This window comes from Dama dama, chromosome 15 (assembly GCF_033118175.1).
Source record: "Dama dama isolate Ldn47 chromosome 15, ASM3311817v1, whole genome shotgun sequence".
Classification (NCBI taxonomy): Eukaryota; Metazoa; Chordata; class Mammalia; order Artiodactyla; family Cervidae; genus Dama; species Dama dama.
In genome coordinates, this window is record NC_083695.1 from 32,831,045 (window position 1) to 32,852,029 (window position 20,985).

Here is a 20,985-nt window from a genome sequence, read left to right on the forward strand (position 1 = left end):
TTCCATCTTTATCATGGACTTTCTGAAGCATCTGATTACAGACCCTCCCTTCCTGAGACCTCCTGTTTTGTAGGATCTCCTGATCTTCCTTCTCCCATGGACATTCTCATTCGCAGCCCCCTTTGCTGGCTCCTCTCCGGGCCACTAAATGCTGGTGGCCATATCTTCTCTTACAACAGCCCACAGTAAGGATTCAATTAGCAGAGAACCAATCCCATCTATTTCTATAGCCCCAACACCATCCATACAGAAATGACCACAACCTGTATTTCTGATTAACTTCTCCATACTTCTAACTCCCCACGGGATGTCTCCAGCTGGAGGCCCCCATACTTAACATGTATGAAACTAAAATCATCATCTTTTCTTATAAAAGGGCTCCTCCTCTAGGTTTCCTCTGGGTCAGTCAATGATACAACCCTCCAGCTCAGTTACCAACTCAAAACCTGGCAATTCCCACAGATCTCTCTCTCAAAAGACCTTCACTTTCCAAATCCAGTTGGTCACAAAGTCCTTTTTATTATCTCTCTCAAATATCTCTCAAATGTGTCCACTCCTTGCCACACCACCTATCCTATCATTACCCTTAGCTGAAACCTTGTCTGGCCTTGCTTAGACAACCACAACAGCTTCCTTAGCTCTCTCTGCCCCTGCCTCTTCAATTCCATTTTCTACACAGCTTCCAAAGTGATCTTTCTTAATTGCATATTTCATTCCCTTCCTCGAAACTCTTAAATGGTTCCCTATGCTTTCAGAATAAAACCCAAACTCCTTAGGCAGAAACTTGTATGTCACTGGCATCGTTTTTGGCTTCGTTCTCTTATATTCCTGTAGCCCTACCTTCACCTACAACCAAACTACTTAACATTCCTTAAACTCATCATAATTCCCCATAGCCACTCACCTTAACCCGTGCTAACCTCAGTCTGCAGGTTATCATCCTGGGGAATTTCCCGTAATCTGCCGAGAACCAGGACAGAGCTCACCTCCTCCAGGCCTTCAGCAATCCCACTGCCCACCAGAGACGGCAGGGGCTCCTATACACTCGTTAGATTTTTTTTTTACGTACTTGTCACATTGCACTGGTTGCCTGCTTGAGTGCCTGTCTCCCCAGATCATCTCTGAGATCTGTGGGGGAAGGCACCAGGCCTTATTCATCTTTGTATCTCCAGCACACAGGGACCAGCACCAAAGAGGCATTCAGTAAACATGGAAAAGAGCAAATAAATACATGCATCATGGTTTGTCAGGAGGCCTGACTATAGCAGACCCTGTTTGAAAAGAGATATTGCAGCCAGACAGAACTTTACACAAAAACAGAGCATAATGACGACCCACACTGATAGCCTGGGGGCTCTCCTAGGACGAGCTTTGTAACTGAACTTCAGAAGCTCTTTTTTCATTGCTCACAGGCCTCTTTTGTTTATTTGTTGGGTCTCATCACCTTCCCATTAGAGCTGTCTGATTTGGGATCTGGATGTGCACTCTAGGCATGGCAATTTACTTTTGAGTTCTGCTGGCTGCTTTCTGTCATCAACCGGAGTCTGCAAGGGTCAACCTAAGCCCTCATTCAACAGCAAAACTAAGTCATACCTGCCAAATGAGTGGGGGAAGGTCACAGAGAGGCCAGTTAGTCCCAATCGCTTCCCTGGCTTCTCTTGGTGACATTTGCTGCCCCTGGGCCCCACCCAGTCCCCTGTCCCCTCTGCAGCGTCTTAGCTCAAGGCCCCAAATGATCATTCTCTAGTCACAAGAAGGGGGGTAAAGACAGTGCTATGAGCACGTTGAGAGCTGATATCCTGGATCTCCTTGACCTCGGGAGAAGACACTTACACAGACCCATGGGTGCTTGAGAGCCTGGTCAGCTGTGATACGCTTTGCGGGGTTTATGGTCAGCATCTGGTTGATCAAGTTCTTGGCTTCTGGAGTCACTGTGTCCCACTCTGGTGATGGGAACTAAGTGGGAACAGGAGAAGGAGGGATATGAAACCTGTGCACCTTATACCCCTTGTAACCAGGGTTACAAGGTTAACCCTGGTTAACTATCGAAAGCTGCCTAGCACGAAGTGGGCTAAGCACTGAGTATCCCAGGACCTGAGTCAACTTACAGACTGGGAAAGAAGAACAGAACAATCATGGTTAGAATGCCAGAATATCACACCAGGGGACCCTGACATCTGGTTCAAGTCCATCTCCCCACGAGGAGGATCCCGCTGCTCAACACTATGCCCAAGGCCCCAAGCAGTGGGAGAAGCCGCCACACTTCTCACCTCGATGTCACACGCGCACTACACAGCCACAAATAACAGAACAAAGGGCTTTAGTGGACTCCGTGATTTTACAGCCACCAACAATGGCTGTGCAAAAAAGCTGCTCCCTGGGACAGGTGGTGACAAGAGTTGAGGCCTATATGGTCCTCAAAATCCCTGACACTCCCCACACCCTGCAACATACTCAGCACACCCCCTTCCCCTGGACAGAGGGGCAGGAACAAACTGGTCCTTACATCATAGGCTCCAGCCTTGATCTGCTGATACAGCTTGTGCTGATCCTCATCCCAGAAAGGAGGGTAGCCCACCAGGAGGATATACAGGATGACCCCTACAAGACAGAACACAGGTCACTGGGGTCAGTCACCTGCTTTGCTGAAGAACCAAGAAAAGCCACATGGGGCTCTGAGCCACCCAGAAAGTCAAGGACCATCCCAGAGAGAGAGGTGGATGGCAGCCGACAATGCCGTGCCACTGTGCTTCACACCCCACGTCACCACACCATGTCTGGGATTTCTTCAGGCATAACCCACCCACTAAGGCATGGGTAAATCCCTCTTTGAGAAGGAAACATCATCATCATCTAGGAAGCTGGGGAGGAGGTTGTGATGGGAACAGCCATCCCGGGGGACACCAGAGCAAATGCTGTGACTTCACATATACCAGATGCCTGTGGGACCCGCAGGGAATAGCAATGCCTCTTTCTTGTCATCGCTGGAAGTTGAGCGCCCTTAACACCAAAAAGCTGAGTATGTGGAATGGGCTTACCGCAGGCCCAGATATCCACAGGTTTTCCATAGGGATCTTTCCTCAAGACCTCAGGGGACAAGTAACCTGGGGTGCCAGCAAAACCTGTAGCGGAAGAGAGAGCGGAGGCACACTGAACCCACTTTCTCTCTCATTAAATCCACATCAGCAGTTTTCCCCAAGTCCCTTCTTACTTCTGTTGATTTGGCTACATAAGCTCTCAGCACTTGGGCAGCAAGAGACGACAGGCTGGGCTTCTTGTAGTGCCCGGAATCTAAACCAGAGGGCAAATACATGTGCCTTAAAGGAACTTCCATTGTCCCCGGAGGCAGCAAGAATGCAGTGCTGACAGCAGCTAGTCTCACTGTACTGCGTCATGGAGGGCCAGGGGGAGCTCTCTGCCCTCCCTGCCTCCAGTCTCTGAGGAGGCCAGGACCATTAAGGGTCTGGCTTGTAGTTCTGAAAGAGGAAGGCAGATCAGGAAGAGGAGGAAGGGCGGGAGCTGCATTCCAGGAAGACGGGGTCACGCTTACCAAACCAAGCCTGTTGCTCCCCCTGTACTTCGATGGCTAGGCCAAAATCAGCCAGCTTGACGGCAGCACCCTTGCATTTACTCGCCAGCAGCAGGTTCTCAGGCTGTATAAGGAAGACAGAGAACCTCGTGAGGCACCAATCCCGCAGCCCAGACGAACTTAGCTTGGGACCATGCAGTACTATCACCTGGCACCAGGTGGCGCCAGTGCTTCACAAACAAGAGGCAAAGGGGAGCCTGGCAGTAAGTACCTTCAGGTCCCGGTGGACAATGTCGTGCTGGTGGATGTGGTTAACACTCTCCAGAATCTGATGTATACAGTGGCTGCAAAAGCACGAAAAGAAAGGTTAGTGCAGGGTTAAACCATCCACGACCACATGCCGTAGACTAAAGCACTTAACCCTGGGTCATGGATTCACACAGAACCACTGAACGAGGAGCTAAAACCTTGGACTTCGGACACCATCTGTTCAACCTACTTTACGAAAGAGGAAACTGAGGCCCAAGCAGACTAAGTGGTTCGTCCAGGGTCTCCCACTAGATAACAGCAGAGGACAGACCAGAACAGGGTCCACCAAGCCTCCTTAGATTGTGAAGGCTCAGCATATCCAATTCGTTTCTAAGAAAGAATACCTCAGACGCCTGAGAAAGAGACACCATCCAACCCCTTCCTCCTTTCTCTTTCCCCCTATAGTAACTGTGTTCTTGGAGAAGAGGCTTGTGGTGGCAACTCAGGAAGGATAGTCCCACCAAGCCTAAGTTGTTTTGGGGGTAGGTAAACATTTATCAAGCACCTATAAGCACTGGACTGGGTATCACACCAGCTGTATAGGGGACCCAGTGCCGGCCCTGAAGTTTATCATTTGGTAGGGGAGAGAAAATGAGTACACAGGCATCATTGAGAAATAAGACACTTAAGAGAGTCCCAAAGCGGCCCCCCCAAGGAGCATTTCTCATCATGCTTTTGCACAGAAGAAGACAAACTAGCATAGAGTCACACTGGGCTGCTGATTCTCAAATTCTTGAAGGCCGTCCACCTTCCAAACCATCCTCCACGCCTGTGGTCAACTCCCGGTGGAGTGCCCCAGCAGTCCAGAGCACTGGTGAAAACCAGAGGATGATTTCGGCCCCCAGGGGACATCTGGCAACACCTGGAGACACTGCTGGTTGTCACCACTGAGAGGGAGGGTGCTATTGGCATCTAGCAGATAGAGGCCTGGGATGCTTCTAGACCTACAATGCACAAGAGGGGTCCTCACGACCAAAAATGATCTGGCCCAAACATCAGTAACCTGGACTGACAGTATTCCTTCCTCTGAAATCTGAGGCTGGGGCTTCCACAAGAGCCAAAGTATCTCTCTGGGTTCCTGGAGGCTGAGGCTCAGGCCTCCCCATAAGGACATGGTCCAAGAGTAGGCCGAAGAGACTTTAAGACTGAGCTGAAGAGGCGAGTCTCCACAGAAATATATAATTAGAACAGAGCCAAGCTAGCAGGGAGAGCCTTCTGGCCAAAAATGGCAAAAGTGCGAAGTGTCCCAGCAGAGCCAGGCCAAGCCCACTGGTACAGTCACCCGCCCCAGCTCCCCCTCCTCCCCGCCAGGCTCCCTGAGCTATCACCGCCTCCTCCTCCCGCCCCAGAGCCTGGTCCTCCCCTGCTGGCACTGGAATTCATCTCCCACTTGAGAATTTTTCCTGAGGCTGAAGCATCTGAAGCTGATCAGCAAACGTTGGCCTCTAAGGGTTGAGAAATCTGTGAGGAAGCTGTGTCCCCCCCCCACCCCCACACACACACACACCCAGAGGCAGCCAGAGCTGCCACATATGCCTGAGAAGGCTGCCGGCAGGACACTCAAAGTCAGGTTGTCAGGACATCACCCTCAGAAAAGATTCGGGGGTGGGGGAGGAGCCAGGGCAGGAAAGGCAAGCCAAACAAGTGCCCAAGAGCTGTGGTGTGGGAGGAATTCTGCTGCGTCATGTGAAGAAGCTGCCAGGGTTTCTTAGAGGGCTGGGGGCTGAGGGGTGTGGCCGAGGAATGGTCCTCCAACCTGAAAAGCTGGTCCTGGTGGTCAAGACACAAGGTGATGATGGGTGAAATCTCCCAGGAAGTTCCCTGTATAGATTATTAGCCCAGACGTTTACACTCCTTTGGGACACAAACCATGCTTTCCCCATCTCTGGATCATTCCCAGGATGCCTTGTATGCAGCAGAATTTGTCAGAAGAAGGAAGTGGAGATAGGGAGAGCCCCTGGGCCCTCGTGAGTATACAGCGGTGCAAAGGAAAGGTATTTCTGGTGTGACAGGGTGAAAGAGATTTGTAAGAGCTTTGCAGAAAACTGATCTGGGAGTGCTGAATTATTAACTTCTAAGCATGCCCATGGAATGTAGCCTGAGTCCAACTCTACAGAATCTTTGTCCAGGTAAGAGCTCTTCTGATCGCTTCCAAAGACGGTTCAAACAGGCACCATGCCCTGCCCCCTAAGATGGTTAAGAGGCACACTTATGCCACAGGGCCCTTGTCTCACCTGGCATCGGCTTCACTGTAGTATTCCCTGGCCACAATGTCTTCAAACAGCTCTCCGCCGGTAACACTGCAAGCAACAAAGAGGGTCAGAGGAGGCAGCATCCAACAGGTAACCAACAGCCACACTGTACAACGGCTTTCAGAGACGTGTCAACTCTACATGTGCTTTGAATGCAAGCTCAAAACACACCAATCCTTCAACTAAATGGAGCTTCTTCCTGGGACAATGTGAGCCCTCCCCTCCTCCGGCACACTTCTGTTTCTATAATTTGTAGATTACCTAATACTCTGGTAAAGATGAATTTACAGGCAGTTAAGAGAAAATAACTGACTTATTCGAACAGTCTTAGCTTTATTTGAGACCAATATGAATACTAAAATCCAGCTGCCCAAGAAGGACTGACCTACTACTGAAGTTGAAGAACAATGAGACCAAGGACACAGAGGCCCAACCCTGAAAATACCAAAGAGGCATTTCCATTCGGTGAAGAACCACTTTTAAGACGTTAAACCACAACCAGAGTGGAGGAGAGACCAATGGGAGCCCAGTTTACAGCTAATAAAAGGTGCCTTCAGTTTCCCAGAATTCTTAAGGTCATGCAAAGAGCTATGTTCTATATCTCCACCGAGAAACAAGACAAAATAAGCATCTGCACAAGGTGTGCTACTGAACAGAAAATGCAAGAGCAATGCCACCCCAGGGTCAGAGCCCTGGAGAAACACTGAGGGTGCAAGGAGACCCTCGGCAATCAGCTCATCACCAGAGGGTGTTCAAAATCAAACCCCTCTCCACGGGCAAAGGAGAGGGACCCTTGGCAGAGGCTGAAGACTCAGTTTAGGGCTTTTTTTCCAAGCCTTCCTCTTGACCCAGCTGGAGGGAAAGGCCCCCACACCCTCAGAAAGTAGCACTTACAGGTCAAACACGAGGTAGTGAAACCCTTCTTCAGAAATACTGTCATGGAGGCGTACTGCAAGAGAGGAGATGGGGACAGAGATTAACAGAGAGAAAACCTGGAAAGCCTACTCCTCTCCTCCTTGGCCACCCCAGCCCTGCCCCATCCTGTCAGCCCCACAGGCTCTCTCCCAAGAAGGGGCAGATGCCCAGCATCCCTGGGTCCAAGATGCGGCCGCAGAGCAGAGATGACCAGACCACAGGTCCAGGGCTCGGGTCAGCACCTCAGACCGCCTCAGATGTAGGCGAGAGACAGAAGCTTTGTGGCTAAGAAGGCAGGCAAGACAGAGAAAAGCAGGAACCTTCTTCTGAGAGCGACTGGTCCCAGCGAAGGTGATCCTGGGATGTGATGTGTGAGGGTGATGTGTGAGGGTGCAGTGCAGAGTGAGAAGCACCTAGGGATGCAGACGGCAGAGGGACAGAGAATGACAAGATGGGAGACCCTGGAGTAAATGGGAGCAGAAGAGTTAGGGGGAGGGGAAGAAGTGGGAAAGGCAGAGCCCAGCAGGCAACACACAGATCCAGGCAACGACAATAACCATTTATTAAGTGCTGACTACGTGCCAGGCCTTGAGTTAGGCTCTTTGCCATACATTACTTAAGCTACAAGTATGTATCGAGGGCTGACTGTGTGTGGCAGATGGTAGGATTTAGGAAGGACATAGTGTCTACTTCAAGGAGTTTAATATTCCTGATGACCACTCCGAGATAAGTATTACTCCCATTCCACAGATGAGGACAATGGAGGCTCAAAGGCATAGAGTTTCTTGCCGAAGGCCAAAGATCTGGTGTGTCCAGATGTGAACACAGCTCTTTCTGACTCCGAATACTGGTTTACACCAGTGTTTCCTCCAAGAAATGTGGAGGATCCCACACACCCAGGCGACAAAGCAGTGGAGCCTGGAGAGAAACGGCTCACGAATGTGCCCACAAGATGGGTACGGGAGGCTACTGCATGGAGCTGCAGTAGAGGCGAAAGAAAAGGCTGGTGAGCAGACTCTCTTCCCACTCAGCCTCCAGAGCTCTTGGGCAAGAGCCCAACCTGATGCTGCTGAGGTCTCCTCTTCAGGCTTCAGCCCACAAAGCCACCTCAGGGGGTTAAATGCCAACCGCCCCCCTGAGCATCATTCTAATGCAAATGCACGTCTGCTTTGACCAACCCTCCCGCTCAGGTCCCTTCCCTCACCTGCACTCGCCTGATGGGAGAGCCTGTGTCCCAAGGGGCTCCCTCTGTTTGACCTTCACGCAGTTCCAAGAGCTCCTCACAGAGCACTTCAGCAATGGCCTGACACCAAACCAACCAGTGAAGTTCTCAGATACAAAGAAATCTCTTCTGTGTCAGGCCCCTACCAGCTCGAATGATACCTTCCATTTCCAGTGTGAGGGCATCTCCTCAGGACTGAGGCACTTCCCTACCTCCCCTTTCCCCCAAAGCAAGATGAGCTGAATGTAAAATCTAGGCCCTCAGCCATCGCTGGAGCCCTGAGCTTTTCCTCACTTGACAAATGAGGACTTGGGCCTGCCAGGGCGAGAACCAGGGCCCAGCAATTGTTTATGCTTCATACTGCCGACCTTATTAGATCTGATCTGGTTACTCAACCTCAAAATTCCACCAGAACTCAGTACTTTTGCAATTTACCAACAGAATCAAAGGCGGGTAGTACTCCTAAAATCCCTCCTCCTCAACTGATTCTCTCCTGTACTTGGGCGAACAAGCTCATACTTCTCTAGGCCTGTGGGTGACAGAGTGAAGAAGCTACAGCGAGACCCTTGCCTCCCCTCTACCGTCACTAACCCAGGCATGCTCAGGCGAGCTCCCCCAAAGCCGAGCTCCCCCAAAGCCATGCCACCCTCGTTCCTGACTTGTGCTTCTCTGGCCGGAATGGGCGTCTCATGCTGAGCCCTGCTGCAGCTGCTGCTCCCTCGCTTCCAAAAGGACTTTCCATTTAATTAAAAATTTGCTATTAAAAAGCATTAAAGTGTGTAATACAAATAATCCCCTGGAAATCAGCTGTCCCAGAAGCTAAAGACCAGCTTCATTAGGGAGGTGACTAACAGCAGCAGGAGGAGGCACTAACAGGGCAGCAGGTACAATGCTAATAGTGATTCCCAGGGGAGTCCTGGCACCTGGCTATCCTAATCCCAGACCCACACACCCCACCCCCCAGCCCCGAGCCCAACAGGGCAAAAAGGGCAGGCACCCATGCCTCTGCCCAGACAGGGAGTCATTGGCACTTGCCCTTCACCAGTAAGACCACACACAGAGTCCAGGTGTGAGGAAACTGGGAGGGGAATCAGATGGGCAGAGATGCGAGGGAAGACGAGTCCTCCCAGGCCACCCAGCCCAGAGGTCCGCTTTGATGTGTGTCTCAGGGCCAGGCGCCGCCAAGGCAAGGAGGGACAGGTGTGGAAGGCTCCATCACTGAGCAAGACTGCTATCTTTCTTTTTCCATTTGTAAAGAAAATGAACAGGGGACTGAGGACAAGAGGAGAAACTTGATTGCACCGCTCTAAGTGCCAACCTAGCAGATTCTTGATAATAAAGATCCAAATTATAATACCTAACACTTAGTTGAGCCGTTTCAATGTGCCAGGCATTATGCCAAGTGCTTTACACATGTTATTTGATTGAACCCTTGCATTAGCTCTGTGGGGTAGGTACTTCTATTAACGTCTGTGTAACAGGACAGGAAACAGAGGCTCCAAAAGAAACTCACCCAAAGTTACACTGAGTGGAAGAGCTGAGACTTGAGGCCAAAGCAGGCCAATATCAAGATCCCTGATTTTGTAGAACTGCCCTGAGGGAGTCACTTTCTCCATCCTCTCAGGCAAAGGAGCTCTAACCTGTCCCTATTAGCCCTGGCCATTCTGACTTGCTCAACAATGTCCATGTGGCACCCTCCCTGAAGCAGGCATGGCTGGACACGCCATGGATACAGCTGTGAACAAGAGAAACCCAGCAGCCTCTGAGGGGATGGGCTTTAAAGAAGCACTTATACAAACACATAACCAAGCATTAGGGGCTGTCGGGAAGAAGTAAAGGATGTGTGGGGGAAAAAAATCCAATACCCAGGCCATTCCATAGTCATGAGAGGGTATGGAGGCCAAGGAGAACCAGACCAACCTTAGACAGAAGATCTGGGAAAAGAAGCACGAAGCATTTGCTGCATTACAGTCGTAAACCTAGCTATTGTTCTTTACAAACTGTGGAAGGAAGAACAGGCCAAAAAAAAACACACTCAGTGTCTCATACCTTCAAGTACTGACAAAGCCACAACCCAAATCTTGTGGCTATTTCCAATTCTTTAAAAACCACCGGACAGTATGCCACATTTTAACTAACAAACTTTGATCAAAAAAGCACTGACAAAGTATCACTGTTCATGTCCATGGAAATAACACGGCGGGGGAGGAGGTCCTGTCATCCCAGGGGGTGCTGGTGAGGGAATGAAGGCTGCCCTCTACGAAGGAGCAGGTGGGCATGGGTCTGGGAGCTGCTCACTTATGCTCCAATGTTTCCATCCCTTTCTTTGCAACTGTTATTGCTACACTTACTATTTATTAGCTGTGTGTGGCCTGGGCCCAAGGTAAAAGGCAGCCAGGCTTGAATAACATGTGTGAACTGAGTTGGGGCTGGAGGGACTACTTCTGGGAGCTGGAATCTCCAGTTTTATCACCTCCATTGATTTCCTAGGCCTCGTTCACTTGCTCAACCTTCTCAGAACAACTCTGTGAAGAGGCACAGATGACAAAACGGAGGCACAGGTAAGTAATATCATGCGCCAGAGGTCACAGCTACCCAGCAAATCCCAGATCCAGACCTGGAGGACTGGACACCAAGGCCACAGACCTTTGCTTCTCCATATGCTGAACCAGCAGCATGAGCTTCACCTGGAGACGCGGGGAAGCTCAGGTCCACCCCAGACCCACTGAATCAGAATCTGAATTTTAACACGATCCCTAGGTGATTCACAAGCACATGAAAGTTTGACAAGTTCTGCTCTAAACCACAATGCTAGGCTGTGATCGAAACTGCTGGGGCAGCTCAGCACGAAGGAAGACAGAGTCTATTCATTAGAGGAATTCAGAGCAGGGAGCAAGCAGATCACAGGTAGAAGACACTTCATTCAGACTCTAGACGACCGGCACTACTGCTGTTTCCTCCTCTCAACTCTGCACCTCTGGCCACTCTCCCAGGGCTGTTTTAGGTTCTGCAGTTATGCCTCAAAACCAACAGGCTTTAAAAAAAGACTTTATCTCTTAAAGCAATTTTGGGTTCATAGCAAAACTGAGAGGAACACACAGAAGCTCGCACCTACCCGCTGTCCCCACGCACGCACAGCCTCGCCCACTGTCAACACCTCCACAAAAGAAGCATGCTCATCACCACTGATGAACCTACACCGACACAGCATTATCACCCAGACACCACGGTTTACATTAGGGGTCACTTGTCCAATAGGCTTTCAACTCCTGGGGTAGAGTATCTATCAAGGGAAAAAACTGGGGGTGCCTGGCTCCTTGTACCAAATACCCTTCGGAATGCAAGTGCTGGTGAGTCTGACAATGATCAGGGGTGGACCACGTGCTCTCTGCTTCCTCAACTCTGCATCACTCTTGGGCTGGTCCACTGGTATCCCTGTGGGATGGAGTTAGAAGCTAAAGCCAAAAGGGCCACCGCTCTGAAGGATGGAGCAGTGGAGAGAGAAGAGGAATAGTGAATTAAGGGGACAAAACGGGCTCCTCTTCTGCCACAAGCCAGGTCAAGATCCATGGCAACCCCCATCTCCTGGACCCACAGCTCCCCCTCATCTCTAGGAGTCCTGGTTCCCACCAGAGGATGGACAGCCTGGCCAGATCGTTCTCCCAGGACATGGTCCTGACTACTCATCCTTTCCTCTCCCTTCCCTTGACCCCAAAACAGGGCCTCAGACCAATGCCCCTAGGGTCTGCGAGCAATCATGAAATGGAAGCACAGTTCCAGGCAATGAGACGCTGACAAAGGGAGAGGGCCTTGCCTGGCCTTCCCTGGGTCCTGCTGTCTCCCTAACAGAGCAGATGGCTGGGGGAGACAGTCCCTCCATCTGCCTTGATTCTGCACTGGGGACTGGTGGTTAAAGAAAAAAAGAGCTACCAAACCAAGTCAAGTCTAAAAGGTTCAAAAGTATATATCTAATTTTTGAAAGCACAGAAAAAGAAGGCTGGAGTGTTTTCCAGCTAGAATTCCAGTTCTGTACTTCCGGGTTGATTCTCAATTGTCTTTACCCGACCCTGACCCTTCTGTGGTCAACCACGCCCATGTTGCAGGTAACAAGGACATGGTTCCACCTCTTGCACCATCGACCCCACCCTTTGTTCTCCCCTCCCTCAGGGGGGGGCAGTTCATCATCGCTCTGTGAGTTGTTCACTTGGGGCATAAGGAAAGGAAGTTGTTGTCCTCAGAGCCTGAGACCTGGGACTGGAACACCAAAACGCTTCTGTGCTTGTAGATGGCTTTAGTCACCCACCAGCTTTTTTTCTCCTGTTCTGGCACTGCTAGCTCAGAGTGACAAGCTCGTAAAGCCTAGAGGTACCAGGTAAGCAGTAGAAAGTTAAGTTAACAGTATAGACAGTGGCCAGCAGGCTAAGGGGGCAGTCACTGCCCAGGTCCAGCTGATTCTGGCCATGCATGGATGTGGGCTCGGCAAAGCCAAATCTTCTGATGTGAAAGATTGGGAAATAGATTTTTTTTTTTCAAAATGTGAAATCTCATTTTAAAATACTGGCAAATAATAAAAATATTTTTAAACCACTAAGCCAGCCAAACAAAACATGCCTGAATTGGTGACTTCTGCTTTAGCTGTTCCTCTTGTCGTTTCTCTCCTACCTAAGGTGACAATTTCCCCACTGTGCTGTTTTCAGGTGAGGGTTGAACTTCAGAGAGCGCAGGGGTTCCCAGCCCAGGACTTGTGGGCTGAGAGGTGCCGGCTTCGTGGAAGACTGCACCAGGCAGAACTGAGCACCAGTTACGCCAATCTCTGTCGCGTGTAAGCCAAGCTGCTGATTGTCATCTACAAAGCCGTGCACGGCCTCAGTTCTGGTTACCTCAAAGCTCCCTTCCCCTCGGGCTGGAGTACGACCCTACTCTCCCGTGTCAGAGCTCACGGTGAAAATCCCAGTCCTGGGTCTGTGAAGCTGGAGGCTGAGTAGCTCGGGGGGGAGCACTGAACTTCAGCAAGTCACCTCAGTGCCAGCCACCAGCCCAGCAGCGTGCGCAGCCCCTGGAGCACCCCTAATATTTAGGCCGTGCCTGAGGAGCACAGAAACTCACTGTCCTTTGTGGTAACTGGAGCTTTCAGGGAAAACCTAGGAGATGTTCCCTGCTTTTCTACCTCAAGTCAAGCCTGGGGTTTCTGCTCAGACGCTGAAGCCAGCCCAGTTCCTGTCCCCTCCGAGAGAAGCACCAAATCGGGGCCAACGCTTTTGGCAAAGACTACTTCAGCTGAACAATGTAAAACTGAGCCAGAGTGGGTTGTGGCAGGCAAACCTCCTCAGGCTTTAGAACAACCAACAATGTGCTCTTGTCCCCCGAGTCAGGGTGGGAGCAGGGAGAAATCCTCTTAATTTTTTCTCCTTCTCCGGCTGAGTGGCTCCTACCACCCCTTCTTCAGGGAAGCCAAGCGGGTGGGCAGCTTGCTTTCCTGGCTCCAGGGAATACAAACGGGAGCACCATGGAAACCCCCAGAGTGCGCATGATACCGCAACAAGGAACAAAACTCTTTCAAGTCCAGAAACAAAGTGCGGACCCTTTTATGACGGCCGTGGAAGGCCCCTGGTGAGGGATGCTGGCAGGCTACTTGCCCCGAGCCTCACACGCCGAAGACCTGGACCTCAGCCCAAAGACGGAAGGAGAGGGGAAGAAAGGGAGCCTGAAACATATTCTGATACCTCACTCCCAGCCCTAAGATGGCACACAGGAAGGGAGACATTCAGGTCTCTAAACTAGAACACCCCAGAATTCTGAGCTGCGATCCTGCCTGGGTAAAAAAAGACACTAGGCAGACGCCCAGGGACAGAAGTGGCTCCCCACACAAAAACAGTGGATCTCTGTTCTCTCCACCTTCTACAAAATGCCCAAGACATGCTCTATATAAGGGCACTTACCAATGTTTGGATGTTTCAGAAGTCGGCATATCCGGGCCTCACGTTCTAGTTTCTGGTGATCTAAAAGTGGAAGAGAGAAAACAAAAGCTATCAGACATCCATTCTATTTGTGGCCACTTGCCTATTCATATGCCTTCAATTCTTAGGCACCTACTATGCCCCTCCCTTTGTTTTTTAAACAATTTGCTGAATTAACATAGCAGGTCACATCAATTCTGAAGACAGGTATTAATGACAGCTATTTTCCCATGAAGCAGTGTCTTAGGAAAGCTTCCCAAGCTAGTGAGTGGCAGAGCCAGGATTTGAATCCAAGTCTTAAACTAAAACTCTGGTGCTCTTTCCACCACAGCAGGGATTTCACTGGGCCAGGGTGTCCAGAATCTCTTCCTTGTTGAAAATACTAATAATAATGGCTAAGTTTTATTGAACACCTACTACATGAACATACACCGTGTTAGGAGTTTTGCATATACTCTCTAATGCAGTCTTCATGGCAATCCTGAAACATAATCATGCTGACAATGGAGACTTGATGATAATTTGGAAAAAAAAAAAAAAGCAAATGTTTATTGAGTGCTTACTTCTACAACCAGGCAAACACATCTTTTAATTTAGTCTCAAAACAACTCTTGGAGGTTGGTAGTATTATGATGCCCATTTTGCAGAAATCCTACTTCTCCCCAGGACCCACTTGGCTGCCCACTGCTGGGAGCTCTGGCATATTGCCACGCAGGTTCTGGGGTTACACCGCTTTGGTGAAATGACCAGAATCCAAGAGCCCACAAATCTAAGCAAGATGTGGTAGTTGATTCCTTCCAGAGGAAGGCAGAGCTCCAGGCAGCAGAAAGAGAGGCTGCTACTGCTTAAAACAAGGTAGCCTAGAAGCCCCAGCCACTCTACCCCCCATCTCTACTTGCTGAACTCCACCAAGGCCACCTCCTTCACAAGTCTTCCCTGTTCCTCCCAGTAGACTGTGACTTCTCTCCCCATGACCCAGCCCTGTCTCCCACAGCACCTCTTATAAATTCTCACATCACACATTTAAATCACTTATCTTTCGGTCACAAACTCTTCAGAGTGGCACCTCTCTGTGTGATGCTTTCTAGAGTTCCTTCCATATCAGAGGCTTAATAACGGTTTATCAATAACATTGATAGTACTAGTAAAAACTGTTCTTTATTAAGTATTTACTATACGCTGGGCAGAGGCACAGACAATCTTATTTCATCCTCACAGAAACCCAGTGAAACAGAGGATCTGATTAGCTCAGTTACATTGCAAAGGAGGAAACTGAGGCTTAAAAGTTTCAAGTAACCTGTCCAAGGTCACACCAACAGGCACCAGATGCAGGTGGTCTGAGCCCAGAGCCCTCTTTCTCCATTGCTATGCTATGATGACAGGATCAGGAAAAATGAAAGCATCAAGTCAAGACTCCAGGCTTTAGGGGCACTGTCTAATTCACCCCAACTCCTACAGGTCCAGGCAGGCACCGTCCCTTCCATACCTGCTAAGCGATTCCTGCGTCCCTTAGTAGGGGCTGGTGCCCACTCCACCTCTACCTAAACAGCAAAGAGCCTCTGTAAAGCCTCCCGTGACCCTCACAACCATCCTACCAGGCAGGTGCACTGACTGTCCGCATTTCACAGATGATAAAACAGGCCCAGAGAGGTTAAGTCACCCAAGGTCCTACAGCGGGAATGGGAGAGAAGTGCGAATTCAAACCCAGGCCTGCCTGAGATAATGTACAGACAAGAAGGAGCTCATATTACTGTCTCACCAAGCACCCTCAGCTCTGTCCTAAACGTTCCGTCTAGGGATGGCTCTGCTCTGTGGAAGAAGGAGGTAGGGACAGGCAGAGATTAGTTCCTGCTGCCCAGCTAATCTTTCCCAGCTGCCCACAGATCTGGGTCAGGCCTTCCGTCCCATCCTTGAGTTCGGTATGATGACTGACCAGGATGCAGCCAGGAAAGCCCCAGGTAATCCCACACTGCCTGTGACCCCTCGGGGCAGGGACCTCAAGAAGGCAGTGCAGTTGAGGAAGCAGCACTAGCCTTGCCTGGGGACAGGGGGGGCTTGCTTCTTCCAGACCTGACTGGGGGATGCCAGGGCGACCCCACCTTCCTCCCCACGCCTGGTCGTGGGATGGTGATGCCAAGCAAGGCACACTGAAGCTGAGGACCCCCCAGCCCTTTCTCTCACCACTCACCTCACACCCTCCAACCCGCAACTCTCGGGCTCGGCTGCCCAGCCAGGTGCAGGGGAGCAGTATCCTGTGATGCGGAGGTGGCAGCTGAGGGGAAGGCCCAGAAGATTAATGTTTATCTCCTCCCTTAAGTCTCTTACTGGCTAATGGTTACAGTTCCACAACAGCAACGGCACTAAAAATAAGGGAGCTCTGGCTTTATCAGTGACTCAGAGTGGGAAGAGAAGAGACAGTCACACTCCCAGCTCCTTGAAGGAGCTGCCCAGGGTCCAGAGGGTCCTAGATAGTCACGCAGTTTGACCCTAACTCCACGGAGCTGAGTACCACATCCTGCACAAGTCTTCTCTGAACCCCAGGCTGTGCCGTGGTCCTTGCTGACCCTCAGCCATGGAGTCTGGCCATTAACCCACTGGTTTTGAGTCAGACAGCCCCAGATGGAGTCCTAGAGCTGCGAGTCCCAAAACCCATCTGAGTCTCATTTATTCATTCAGAAAATACTTACTGAGGCCTACTATGCAACAGGTGCTGTTCCAGATGTTGAGGATGCAGCAGTGAACAGAACAGACAACAGTCCCTACCCTCATCAAGCTGATATCCTAGTGGAGCTTGGTCGGGGGACAGACCGTAAGAACTGGATGGCATGTTAGATGTCACGGCAAGTGCAATAAAGAAAAATAAAGCAGGGGAGTGGGAGAGTGCACACTTAAACCGCATGGTCACGGACAGCCTCGGCATGGAGGTGACATGTGATAGAACGGAGGTGACAGAGTGAGCCGGGTACATAGCTTGGGAAAAAGTTTCCTCACTTCTAAAATGAAGGCAGGGATATCTGTGGCTTAAATGATGTATTTGGGTAAACGCTCTGCACAGTGCCTGGCACTCAGGGAGAGCCTCCTTTCCAAGGGTCCAGCAGTAAGACAGATGAGGTCTCCCAGGCTGGGCTTGTGCCCACGGCCATCACCAGAGACACGAGAGACTTGGACCCACTCTTCATCAGTCTGGGCAGTCATGGGGTCTTGGAACACTAACCAAGCCCTTGACCTGGCTCTATCACAGCCTCCCATTTGGGTGGGGCCCACTGGTGTCTGCAGCCTGCAGGGGAAGGTTACCAGCCGGGTAACCTCCGAGAGAGGACAGCCCAGTTAAAGCCACTGTCTGTGGGAGCCCTGGTCGTCCTCGGCCCTAGCCTTACGGGCTGTGGCGCCCTGCCATCCTGAAACTCTGCTCAATGAGCCGTGTGGTTTCTGCCCACCACGCTCTCCCTGCCTCCTCACGAGGATCCTCGCTCAGCCGGCCAGCACCCCAACCTCTGCAGCTGCTGTCTCCCGTCCCTTTCCCCCCCACTTCCTGTCCTGTTGCCCACTGTGTCTGGGAAGAAGCACAGGCTCTGTCCAAGCAGCGGCAATGTTTCAGGAACAAGTCAGGTTTGCAGAGCATCTTTTCCAGCTGCAGGGTTTGCCCTATAAACTCAGCATGCTGTGCTGTGCTTAGTCACTCAGTCGTGTCTGACTCTTTTTGACCCCATGGACTGCAGCCCACCAGGCTCCTCTGTCCACGGGGAATCTCCAGGCAAGAATACTGGAGTGGGTTGCCGTGTCCTCCACCAGGGGATCTTCCCAATGCAGGGATCAAATTCAGGTCTCCCACATTGTAGCCGGATTCTTTATCAACTGAGCTACCAGGGAAGTCCGAGACTCAGCATCCCCAAGTCCCGAAAGGCTAAGGCCACTGACCTGGCCTGGTTCACAGTGGTAGGTCCAGGCCCTGGTTTGACATCCCAAGGTGCTAACATAACACGTCAACCAGTGTTCCCGTCACGAAGGCGGCCTTCTCCCTTGAGACACCCCTCCTTCCAGTGACTGCTGAGCTGTGTTCCTAGAGAACAGCCCAGACCTTCTTCAAGGCTGACCCTCTTCCCACCCACCTTTTCGACCGGGCTCGTCCCCACCCCCTCACACGGCCCAGCCCCCCCTTCCTGTTTGACAACAGCCACTTCCCGCTTTTGCACAGGGCCACTTCCTGCCTGCCTGTGTGCTACTGCCATGGAGAGACCCACCCCTGCCGGCCTTCAGCCCAGCTCCAACCACAGCCCTCTGCAAGGATTTCCCCCTCAAGAGCAGAGGTGGTAGCAGGAGCAGAAAGCAGAAGCGGCCGTTATCAAGATCCCACTTCAGGGCTTCCTGATAGGTCACGGCACTCTCAGGTCACGGCCAGGCCCTGGACGCATGGATCCCTTGCCTCCCCCGCCTTCTGCACAGGAGCTTAAGACTTGGGTCAGGGCACCACAAAGGCTGAACACCCTTGACGAGAAGGGCAGCAAAGCAGGGACCAGATGCAGAGCAGAGGAAGCAGACGGCGAGGAGACCTCGAAAGACCTCTCCCCTAGCACCCCGAGGGATGATGCCTACTCCAAACTCACTTTCCTGCCCCAGCAGGATGAAGTGCAGGGAGAGCCAGCCAGGTTCTCCACAGCCCTGCAGAGACACACCGGCTGATTTAGTGACGTCTCTAAAACCACGAATGCTAACACAGACTTCAACCAAGATCCTGCTGACATCTAAACATACAGCCCAGTGTAAGTGGGAAAAGACACAGAGCCCTGCTCTGGCAATGGGGACCCTCCCCAAGTTCTGATCTCAATGCCATCCTCGACTTTTCGGAGTTATTTCGAAGGTCTGTGCCTGTGGTCCCAACGTGGGTCAGGAAAAGCTTCCCACAGCCCACCTAGTTCAGATGCTGTGTGGGCGTCTCTTGCCGTCCCCCTCCTGGCCCTCTGAGGCATCGCTCAGAGAGGAGTAGAAACAAGGGCAGCGCAGGGATTTGGTGTCATAATCCACATTCCGCAGCTGCTTATTAACAGCCCCTGGCCTTGGGAATCCCAAACTACAATCCCATTGACCTCACCCTGACATTGTGATGCCACAGCCCTTCCTCTTTGAATCTCACTCTAAAGGTGCAAAGTCCCTAATTAAGAACAAAAGTGTGTATCACATAAGAGCGGGGGCCACAGCTTCTAATTCCTTCATATCCAAACACCTGGGGACTAGCTGAGGGCTGTGAATACAGTACAATGGGGCCTGAAAAGTCCCCACGTGAACCCCCAAGGCTCTGGCCTTTGAACTGGTGTCCTTTCCTTCTCTTCAGCCCTAACTCAAGCAGTTTTAACTGGGTGACGTGAAGACCTGAGCCTTACTCTGGTCTTTGGATCTTAAGACAAGAGAAGCTTTAACTAAGGAGGACAAGGAGAGAGGCTCCAAGAAGAGGCCCATAGTGAAAGTCTTCCCAAACCAGCTTGGACAGAGAAAATCCCCATGGGGTCACTAGCAAGCCCCAAGAAGGCAAGGCTCTGCCTCTGGACACTCTCAAGGCCAGAACAGGGTCAGCCACTGAGCTCTCCATGCCCCCAGCAGGGCTCTGGGTGCCTGCAGCCTTTGCCCACTGTTTTGGTGACATTTCCTTCATGGTAACCAGCCCCAAGTAAAACATCCCAGGAAGCAGCCCCTAAAAATAGCTCCTCCCAGGGCAGCAGCAAGCTGGGGGAGGGGAAAGAGAGGGAGGAGAGAAGAGGGGAGCAGATGGGAAGCTGCTGCTGCTGATAGGGCCCAGGAAGTAGAGGTGGTGTTTGGGGGGGAAGTGGCTGGAAACATCCCTACCATAGCGCGGTCTCTACCCACAGAGGTATGTTCAGACGACAGCGAGACCTAGTCAGGGGAAGGGAGGGATCTGCTCCTCTGGGCTCCGAGCTCTGGGTCTAGATGGAGAGGCGTGGAGGTGATCTATCAGGATTTAGCATAGAAACAAAATATCCAGAATCTGTATTTTAAAGGGAAGAGCTAAAGGGTAAATGATGACCACACTGCTTAAAGATGCTGGGATCTGAGCACTGGCAATATCAATATCACTGGCATGCCTACAGCTCAAAATGAACAAACCAGTCTTTTGCGTCTTGGTTTCCCCACCTGCCGTAAGGGAGATCTGTACAGCCCATGGACAGAAGACAGAGGGCTTCTGCCGAGAGGCACTCGAAAGGTGCAAAGTGCCCATCTCTTCCTGTCAACACCCATTTGGCACCCATGGGATCAGGCCCTTGTCAGCCTGCCAAGGCTGTACAGAGAGCAGCACACTCAGAGATGGGGCAGGAGCTGGTCACACCCACTCCACCCCTTCTCTCCCTCCAGCCTCGGCAGAGAATGGGGTCAGCCACTCACCTCTAGGGTTTCACCACAGCCTCGAAGCTTGGAGCCCAGCTCTTGACAAGGGCCCAGAGCAAAGCAGCAAGAAGCAAGCAGGGGCTTCTCCTACAGGATGGGGCTCCTTCCAACCTGCATCACCACCCTATGATGCTAGCACCCAAAATCACTCTGGGAAGGGGCAGGTGGGCAGGACGGCAGGCCAGTGTTGTAGGAGCTAAATCACACAGCTCACAGCATGGCTGGATGATGAAACCGACCCTTAGCACAAAGAAGGGGCCTCCAGGCTGTTTCCTCATCCAGTGGGGAGAGTCAGAGGAGCTCAGTCACCTCTATACAGGATGCTCACTTCTCTGTCAACAGAAATCAGTCTGTTTTATCCTCAGGAGCAAAGCACTGTTTTGGATCTAACCTCCTTAAATGCTT

The 20,985-nt window shown here is 51.3% G+C and overlaps 1 protein-coding gene across 20 annotated transcripts in view; it reads right to left on the reverse strand.

The window, feature by feature from the left end:
* The window catches only part of CAMK2G (calcium/calmodulin dependent protein kinase II gamma), a 54,987-nt gene that overhangs the window by 28,049 nt on the left and 5,953 nt on the right, over positions 1-20,985 (reverse strand). For 16 of the 20 annotated variants that reach the window (XM_061161856.1, XM_061161853.1, XM_061161851.1 and 13 more), the window contains exons 3-10: positions 14,167-14,226; positions 6,985-7,039; positions 6,073-6,138; positions 3,801-3,873; positions 3,551-3,653; positions 3,039-3,122; positions 2,507-2,601; positions 1,834-1,956 (exon numbers count right to left, since the gene is read on the reverse strand). In XM_061161856.1, the coding sequence (XP_061017839.1) occupies positions 1,834-1,956; positions 2,507-2,601; positions 3,039-3,122; positions 3,551-3,653; positions 3,801-3,873; positions 6,073-6,138; positions 6,985-7,039; positions 14,167-14,226 (659 nt within the window). Of the gene's footprint in view, positions 1-1,833; positions 1,957-2,506; positions 2,602-3,038; positions 3,123-3,550; positions 3,654-3,800; positions 3,874-6,072; positions 6,139-6,984; positions 7,040-14,166; positions 14,227-16,372; positions 16,457-20,985 lie in introns of all 20 variants that reach the window. The other 4 variants (XM_061161870.1, XM_061161868.1, XM_061161869.1 and 1 more) reach the window with 3 other exon arrangements.